The sequence below is a fragment of the Telmatherina bonti genome (genome assembly GCF_933228915.1).
Source record: "Telmatherina bonti genome assembly, chromosome: 6".
Lineage (NCBI taxonomy): Eukaryota > Metazoa > Chordata > Actinopteri > Atheriniformes > Telmatherinidae > Telmatherina > Telmatherina bonti.
Window position 1 is genome coordinate 30,928,884 of NC_136624.1, and position 9,953 is coordinate 30,938,836.

General features: G+C 38.3%; 1 protein-coding gene across 1 annotated transcript; it reads right to left on the minus strand.

Moving 5' to 3' along the window:
• Positions 1-271: 271 nt before the first annotated feature.
• Positions 272-9,595, minus strand: LOC306757145 (von Willebrand factor A domain-containing protein 1-like; the record flags this gene model as incomplete). The annotated part of the gene is made up of 7 exons (XM_079242109.1): positions 272-294; positions 384-683; positions 893-1,168; positions 2,452-2,730; positions 2,874-3,407; positions 6,106-6,116; positions 9,561-9,595. 7 exons carry the CDS (start codon positions 9,593-9,595, stop codon positions 272-274), a joined length of 1,458 nt encoding a protein of 485 aa, XP_079098235.1.
• Between the last annotated feature and the right edge of the window lie 358 nt (positions 9,596-9,953).

The window sequence follows — 9,953 nt, forward strand, 5'->3', positions numbered from 1 at the left end:
CATAAACTCGACACTACACTTGCATTTCTGAAAAATATTAGTGTTTCATATCATTTCAGGCATTAATTCCTCATACTGGCAGCTTATCTGTGACCAGTTTACACTCCTGACTGATATCTTTAAACAAATAAGTTGGTGTGAGACTTAAAAATAAGTACTTGCTCAGTAGGTTGACATGTTGGAATGGTGTGGTGAGATTAAACTTTGTCACAATAACTCACCTTAAAATAAATATTTGCCTTAGCAAAAAGAAAAATGCATCTCCTGCACTCTATGTTGTGGATCCAAGACTGGCTGGAATGAAAGGACGAAAGAAAGGTGATCAAACAGATAACTGCAGTAACGAGAGCAGAAAATCACTTGATAGTTTCATCTGAACCAACCACGGTGTGTCTTGGCAGTGCAGCATATCCCATCTCCTCTGCCTGAGCTGTAAACTGGAGAAACACACACTCGACTTTTCGGTGCAAGGTGGGTGAGTCTCACTGAAGGTGTGCTAGGAGGCAGATATTTGGAGGAAAGGGTGCGTTCTGAGGGGGAACTCTGGTAGTTTTTTGTCTCCCAGCTTACCCAGTAGCCTTTCAACCCCTCTTCATGAGCATGCATTATTGCTTGCACCTCCTCTGCCTCCACCTCTTGTCCCTCTATGGGGACCAGCTGCAGGTCAGCCAGGGCAGGCAAAGCTGTTACAGGGTAAACAAAGAAAGGAGAGGAGGCAACGATTTTTACTGCTTTGTTAAGTGAAGCTGATACAGGATCAACACGTTGGATTGATTCACTAAAAAGCTCTGAAGTGTCGACTTTAAAGGAGAAGTAAACACAATTGTCCTGGTTTTAACCAGAGACCCAGCCTCAGACTCTAAGATATAAAAACATCAATCTAATGGTGTACCTTCCCGAGTACATGCCCTGACAGACATGGCTCTTTCTTTCCCATCCACATGCAGAGCGCTGATTGTGACCAGATACTGAGTGCCTGGCGCCAGGTCTGTCAGTAGAGCAGAGGTTTTCTGGCTGGGTAACATCATAGTCTGGACACGTCCACTTGGAATAGCACCATATTCCAGTGTGTATGTTTGTACCCAAGCTGGTTGCAGGGGACCCCAGCTGACACGGATCTGATGAGGGCCAGACTCGGACAATGAGACTTCTGCTGGACTTAAAATATCTGGCAAAACACAAGAAGAACATGGTCGACTATAACAGACACACAGTATCAAACTTAAAGGCCCTTAAAATCTAATCAATCAACAGGACACCAAAATAAAGAGAAAATGGATCACATTAACTGCTGGTGATGCTACACAAGACTCTGGTCCAAACCACTCAACTTTCATCCACTGCTATACATCTTGCAAACTACATATTTAGAGTTCATTCAACATAAAGCCTTGAACCAAAACAGACACAGTAATAATAGATCACATGAATTTAACTTTCCTTGGAAGACTGGCAGATGTGTGTCACCATCTTGTCAAAACAGTGTGTGAGACTAACCATTTCCGTTGTCGCGATATTAGTTCACGTCCCGCTATGGAGGCACACTAGAGAACTCAAAGTGTGCAGAACTTTAGGATTAGCAGGATATAAACAAATGATATAGAAATAGGAGGTTAAAAAAAGGGAGACATGTTGCATTACACATGCTGCATTGTTGATGGTACCTCAATTTGCCAAATTAAGAAAAAAAAAAAGTGGCTGGCCCATGTAACAATGAATTCTGAGAATTTTACAAGCTAATGCATGACACATGGTAGAAATCATAACCAGGACTGACTCCATCAGAAGACAACCAACTGTGCCATCACCCGTCCAGAATACCTCGCCCATGATTGGCCCACCAGTCTGCTGTCTAGCTGGAGCTCTACTATATAACCCGACTGCTGATGAACATTCAGGACAGCTGTGGTTGTTTAGAGTTGTTTTTGGAGACTTGTTGAAAGCTGAAGCTGCCTTTAAAAGAGTCTTCATGGTGGACTGTCTTTGGATATCTTGTTAGTGTTTTTGAGATGTAAAACGATTCTGTTGTTTTGTTTTTTTTTGTTGTTTTTTTTTTTGGCAATAAATGATTACCGATACCATTTGCATTTGTCTTTAATGTTGCTGCCCCTTTTCCAAACCCAGCAGAGTTAGGGTTGTAACAGTTACCACAAAATGTAAATTAGCAGACAGGATTTCTCATTTTATACAAAATATCAGAGAGGCATTAAAACATGTAAAGGAAGTCAGCACTGCAAGTAGGAGCCTGATCTCTGGACTTTTAACCATGGAAAGTTGTTTCTATACATTTTCATGATAACTGAGCAAACGCCATCTGAGGAACCAGTTGAGAAATTGCCTTTTCCCCAGTAGTTTCTGCCTTAACTGTCTATACTGTTCCTTCTTTTGTGACATGACAGAAATGTGGAAACAAAAGTATTAAAAGCAGAAATCAGCGCTACATCTTCATACCTGGAAGTGTGGTGAAGTTTATGGAGAGAGTGTTGAACAGCCTCTGGTTGGACTCTGGATGGAGAAAAGCTGTGTATGTAGTTTCAGGCTGCAGGTTGGTTAGCTCTTCTCTGCTGGTGTCGCCTGATAGAGTCTTTCTGATCTCAGGGTTGGTTTTCCTCGCAGAATTATACCACAGCTCATAGTAACCACTGTAGGCATTCAGAACAGGATGCCACTGCAGCACAGCACTATGCGAGGTCAAGTGGGCCACTCTCAGCCATTCTGAACAAATAATTTCTATAGATATGAGACAAGATGAGGAGAGACAGGAAAACAGATTAACTCCAGAGGCTGCAGCGAATAAAACTGCAATAATAATAAAATAAAGATTGTTCTGGGTAAAACAACAATCCATCAACAACCATAAACCTCACACATACTGATGATGGCCCTCCTGAGATCCTCTGTTATAATGTCAATGCTGTCTATGTCCACAGAATATAGGTGAGACTCCTCTGGAGGTGTTACCACCCGTTTTAACACCTGATAGTTGCCATGAATAGTATAAACAATTAACACAGAAACTCCTTGTGCCTTCAGCTCGGACATTGGTTTGTCCACATCTCCAGGATGGACTCCATCAGTCAACCACAGCAGGATCTTTGGCACATTATCCTTTGTTAGTATCTGTGTGGCCATTTGTAGAGCCACCTCAGTGTTAGTGTCTCCCTGCAGCTGGCTGACACTCCGCAGGGCTTTCTGCAGGCTATTCTTGTCCTGGTGGACATCCAGGCCAAATTCCAGGTGAGGACTGGTGCCGACCTGCAGCAGAGCCACTCTGGTGTACCCTCGACCCAATGAAAAGGGATGAAGCAGATCAGCAGCAAAGAGCAAAAAGCGAGAGAACTCATAGTTTGATACGCTTCCAGAAGAGTCCAGCAAGAGGAGGATGTCCCCTTCACAGGAGTTCAACTCTGTGAAAAACAAGAAGAAAAAGTGAAAGTTAGTTTTAGGATGAAAGATTGTTCCTCATGTTATTCATCTTTTCCTCTCAGCTGGAGTAAGGGATGGTTTTTACTTTTACTTGATTTGAAAAACAGCAAGCATTTATAAGTTTCCTGATTTTGCAGGGGTTATTTGTAAAAAAAAAAAAAAAAAAAATCAAATTACATAAAAAATGTATGTTTACATCCAAAAGACAATAAGTGATGTCTTTCAGTTAAGATACTGTTTGTTAGGAATATAAGTCTGAGTTTACTATATCTTAACTCTGGTCCTGACCAACAGTTGAGGGAAATACTTAGATCAGGAGAAAAGTTTGGACAGTACTTCTTTTTTAATCTATTATTTATAGTGGAGCCATTGAGCCTCACATAAAACTAACTGAAGAAAAATTATGCAGGATTGCTTCCAAGTCTGATGTTTACTTTGGCTAGCCGCAATCAAATCTAAACCTACTTCACTATGGTATCAAAGGGTAAATCACAGTTTTAATGTCATGGTAAAAAAAAAACCCAAAACAATGAGACTGTAAACTGTACGTCCATACTCTTTACAAAAACAATGTGTCATTTGAAGCTGGCATAAAATAATTTTACTTTCAGAGAGAAAACATTATTTCTGTTCATAACAGGAGGAAATGATGTAGGACAAACTTTAAATAGTCTATCAAACAGCTGATAGGTACATTTCTATTCGTTTAATTAAAATTTCCCTTCAGAGACTATTGATGGTTTTATTTATTTATTTAATTGAATGAAATTATTCTGTAAAATGGCCTCAGATCACTGAACATGGTTAGAAATATGAACTATCCCAGTTTTAAAGAAGTTTCAATATCTCTGAGGCACTTTTGTAATTTCCATGGAAATTTCATAAAGTGATATTCCTACACTTCCCCTCAATCTCGTGTACTGACAAATCATGGCATAAAAATGTAAGACCGATTTAAGGTGTCTGACGGAAGACTGGTGTCATTATTGTCATAGGTGCAGTTACTGTTCTTGGGGGAGGCATTAACATGAGGAATGAAACATACCAACAGATATAATAAGTTTCTGTTTTCATGCTTTAGTGAAACCAATCTCCTGTGCTGATCTTTCACCAGTCAGATACAATTTCACGATTTAATGGTGTTCCAGCAGAGAATTCAAGAAGAATGAAGAGTCTGCATTTGCCACAAAAGTCTGCTTATCATAGGAAAGCAGAGGGGCGCTTCACATAAATCCCTACAAAAAAAAAAAAAAAAGAAAAGAGAAACGGAAAAATGAAAAAGTTTATTTAATTATTTCAGGCTCTGTTCAGATGAATGAACACAGGACGGTTTTTCCGTCTAAACCCCTCGTCCTTTCTGGGAAAGCTATTGTCATCAATCTGCCATTAGAAAGACAGTTTACTGGAAAGATTTTAAATAAAACACATCATTTCTGTCTTATTACGAGTCCTCTGAAAACCTTACTTATCAGCAAGAGGAAATGGCCAAAACTTTGATATGAGCTTTTAAAATAAACTGGACAGAAGATCAGGAACCCTGCGAGTGATGAACATGAATAAACTCTAATTCCTCACCTCCTGCACTTATTAGTCCTGATTTACAACTCAACAGCAGAAAGTACATCTACTGCTTTTGTAAAGGTCCTTAAACAACACAAGGAGGCAAAAGTTTCAGCAGCACAAAAATGAAAAAAAAATTGGACTGGAAATCAATGAGAACAGCTCAATCAGAGGTAAAGATAATTATTAAAATACTATAACAAATGGAAAAATGACAAGAAGTTTGACAAAAAGATGGAAAAACTTCAATAAAGTGGTTTGGTATCTGGGTTTGCAGATATCAGACCAGTTGTGAAGATGACAGTAGGCTATTTAATGGAGATGTGGAGGAAGTACCCTGTCTTTTCATTCCTGAGATGAAAGGTGCATGACATGTCTGGAAGATATGAGCACATCATCTGTCTTCTAACTGGCATCAACCTGTACCAAAGCCACATGCCACACTGCAATGTAGCAAAGATGAATGTGTTAACACTTGTGAAGTTTACAGAGAGCGGCCAACATGCTCTTACATCAAGCAGACTGATGGCAGATCATCCAGCCAGTTTAAGATCAGAGTAAAAAAAAGTGGCTTCTGGAGTCTAAGAACAATGTGTCTGCGCTACATTTTACACATATTGGATATGAAGACTTACAGAAAGGAAAGACCACATGTTCATGAAAAATTCCATACATTCCTGGTGGAACTTGGGTGGGAAGTTTCATGTAGTTGATAAAGTAAAATATTTACTTTTAATCACCTGTAACCACTTGCAAATATTTTTACTCTATAAATTTAACTACAATTGCATCTAATTGCTCTGTTACAAGCATAGAACTTAGTTACACCAAAATATATGATTATGTTTCCTACATGTAGTAAAAATGTCCTCTTAGACTGTTTGAATGATTATTACTCAGACAATCATATAAAAAAGAAGGGTTAAAGGCAAGTTCTGTGTTATAAATGACCTTCCTCAGACTTATGTTTTATATTTATTCACTTTCTTGCTGAGAGTTGGATGAGATGATCGACAACACCAATTCACAAATCTGCAGCTGCCCGTTGGTTTCTGAAGCTCTCGTTTAGCAAAAAACACTGTGTAAAATGGATTTTGTATTTATTTCATACCTCAGTACCTATGAGACATCTGAAGGAGAGAAGAGCAAAGAGACAGTCGGTGCATAAGAGAAGTTGGCTAAATTATACATCATACATACATCCAATGGTTATTTTAAAATTCAGAGCCAGTTTGAACTAAAATAATGGGCGCATAATGCAGATTTGCCTGGTGTCATAATTAACTTTCTGTTGAAATCTCAGAGCAAGTTGACTCCTGTCTCTTTTGTTGTCTTCCTTGCCACCACTGACATCACTAGTGAGGTGGAATAAGGGTGAGGAGTCAAGTTGGGTCAAGTCAAGCCACCAGATTTATTTATAGAGTACATTAAAAATGTCCTTAGTTGACCAAACTGCTATACAAAACCAAACAAATAAAATTTCATGTCAACATTAAAAAAACAAAAAAACAAGTATGTCCAATTAAATAAAATATAAAAGTAAAAAGGCACAATAAAAAATTGGTAAAATAAATAAAAATAATATAGATACATGTAAGAACATTAAAAGCCAAATGAAAATGGTCAAGCTGGAGGAAACACCAGTGACAAAGGTGTGTTATTTTTTTAAAATAATGACAGACCTGATATTAAAAGGCAAACTGTTCAAAAGCTTAGAAACAACAACAGAAAAAGTACTGGTATTTTTGTATTTGCCTGTTAATCCGCTCTGAAGATGGTTCGTTGATCTAAGTGCTCTGACAGGACTGTGAAAGTTTAAAAGCTCTGATGGGTAAGATGATGCCGTGCTATTAGGACTTGTAATAGGACTTGTAATAACTTGATCTAAAACTGTACAGGAAGCCGTTGAAGTGAAGCCATATATACTCACATAATTTCCTCCCTGTCAGAAGCCAAACTGTTGTGTTTCTAACGACTGGTAAATAACTGAGCAGTGACTAATAAATACACAAAATAGAGACAAATACAATGAACTAAATGGCAGGTGATAAAAGCATAAATGACACTAGATCTTTGAAGGGGAAGCATGATTTTATCTTACTTAATAGATGGAAATAAAAGATACAAAACTTGACAACCAGGCTAAGTTAACCTTAAAACACCAAACCCATAAAAGAGTGGAAGGAAAAGTCTAATCTTTTGTAAATTAGGTTTTTATTTGTCCCTTTAAAAATGTAAATCTATTTCTACAAATACTTACCATATGTGATATGTCAAAATTCTTATATTACAATCTTTTGCTATCTGGTGTCCATTAAGTGGCATAAAACAAAAATCAGATGTGTTCCACAGGAGTTTAAGCAAAGTTTTAACCATAAAGTGATGCCAAATGTCTCAGAAACGGTATGTATCATATATGTCACACTGGGCTCTTATGGGTTAAAACCAGGATAAATCACATCAATGTTTGTCACAAAGTGCTTCAGTACTGAGATAATTGACACTGACATGCCAACCCAGTAAGTATTTACTGACCAAAAATGATTATTTTTATGTAATGCCATGTTGTCTAAACCCTATTATGAGAAGAGAGCTGGGCCCAGAACGGAGCCCTGTAGGACACCAAAACTAACTGCTGTGGAAAAGTGGTCTAGACAGACAGAGAAACTCATGCCTACTTGATACAACTGGAACCAGTTTAGAGCGACACTTCTCATGCCAACAGATGCATCAAGATAAGATAATAAAATTTGATGATCAACTGTGTCAAAGGCCAAAGTAAGATCTCAAAGGATGGAAGTTGAGGACGTATAGATTGTTAAATGTGAAACCCATCTCCTGTTACATCTGCCTTATATGTGAGTCTTTTTGCTGTTGTTTTCAGCTCTTGCCTTCAGGTGTGCACAGTAAGTTCAGCATCCCAGATGTGAGTCATCAATTTATCAGCACTTCTATAAGAGACTTGTATGCTAGATTGCTGCTATCAGGGGTTAACACCTGGCTCTGGCTCAAAATCAGGTTTAAAGGTCTCAGTGGTATAGTTTGCCTGTCTATCAGTTTAAATCTATTCACTTTTCATTTCCAGGAGAGAAGATTACTTAAAATTCATTCTGACTATCTAAACCCTTCAACCAGCCCTAATTAGAACATATCAGCCCCCAAAGCCTCCAATCCAGCGTCCGCTTCTTCAGCAAATTGCAACAAAATGTTCCCCTTGTGTCTATCTTTTGGACCCAGCTAAGACTGATGACAAGACCTTGTCCAATGTTTCTGCATAATAAAATGACTGTTGTATATGCCATTTCTTTATCAAGGCATTTTTTTGCCACACTGCGTGCACTCATCTGATAACCATGTCTGATTTAAGTTCCAGATGTTGAGGTGATTACAATAAATGACAATTCAACAACACAAACAGGGGATATACTGTTTGCATACCATCCTATCGGCTTCACATTCATGAATTTTACTTTATAAATGTCTCGATCTGTCCATTTCAATCTGTCCAATCTGTCCATTTCGATCTGTCCAAGTTTTATTAACAGCCAACAACAAAGCGCAGGACATATGCAGCCTAAATGTTTTAATTAAACCACAACTTGTAAGGTTTATTTGAAAATGCGTACTCAAAACCTACAAAAAAATAAAATAAAATAAAAACCCAATTTGGGTGCTAAGTGGTGCTATGATAAAGAAAACATGACATTTCCCACAGCTTCATGTTTGCTTATTTAATATAGGTCAGTAAGAAGTAATATCTGAGGCAACAGAAACTTAAAGTCTCTAAAGAAGAAGTACATTAATTGTAAACGTGTTCTCCATTAAAGTTTGTTAGCTGATACTGTAGCCTGCAGTGTCAGCTTCGAGACAATAAAATGACTGCAATGATTATGTCAATTAAATCAGACTGTAACCATAAAAAAGACACAACCTCTCTGTGTCCTGAATAATAAGAAATAAAACACTACTGTGCAATGGAAGAACACAAAAACGTGTTAGCTCCAGGCACAACAACACACTCCAACCTGGTGGAAATGATCTTCTGCTTGTTGGTTTCTAAACGGGATCAGTAAGCAACATTGTCATTGCTCTCTGTGGTAACTCATTAAACTTTCTGCAAGTTGAATATTTTAATCATTGTTGGCGGGGAAAAAATCATCTCGTGCTTTAAAGCTGAAAATACTTTTTATCCAGCCTGCCCTGAAAAGGAAACTTTTCCCACATCAGAATTTTTTTTACTTTGTGTGTGTGTATGTGTGTGTGGTTTATGCATTATTCAGAAACAATTATCAGACTTCTTCCTCTTCTTATGTCTAATTTATCAACTCACCTGTGGCAGGTACAGCGTGAATTTGCCAGTTGTTTTGCTGCAGCGTCGCGCAGAGAAAAACGCAGCAAAGCAAAAAACTCTTCATATTTTCAAAGCGACTTCCAAACCAGCCATGAACCTGATCACAACCAAACCAGGAAGGTGAGACGGCAAACTTGGGGTCTAAATGGCTTCGGACCGCTTTCCATCGTTCACGTCGCTGTCATAAAAGCTGCAGTCTAGTTATTACGCAGGTCTTTCCTACCCTGACTCTTCCTCCTCTGCGAGCACCTGCGTCATGTCTCCGTCGTCTTCAGCGCAGCTTTCATGAAACTGAGCTGTGCACTTTTTTTCTCCTAAAACACTGGATTACCAGTCTGCCGTGCAGGAAACGAAGTAATCAAAACTATATTTCAAGACTTTCTTTTAATCAAATTTTCTTTAATTTTGAAATTTGTTGCCAGTCTTGCTCTGCTTTTGTTATCAGATTGTATTAACAGACATGAACCCTACCACCAGAACAACACCAACACTCCAAAAAGACCCTAAAAAACCTCAGCTGTAAGAAAAGGTGTTCTTTTTTTAATATCACTATATTCTCTGTAAACACTTGGAACCTGAGCTGTCTGACTGACCACAAAGTTAAACCTCCTTTTGA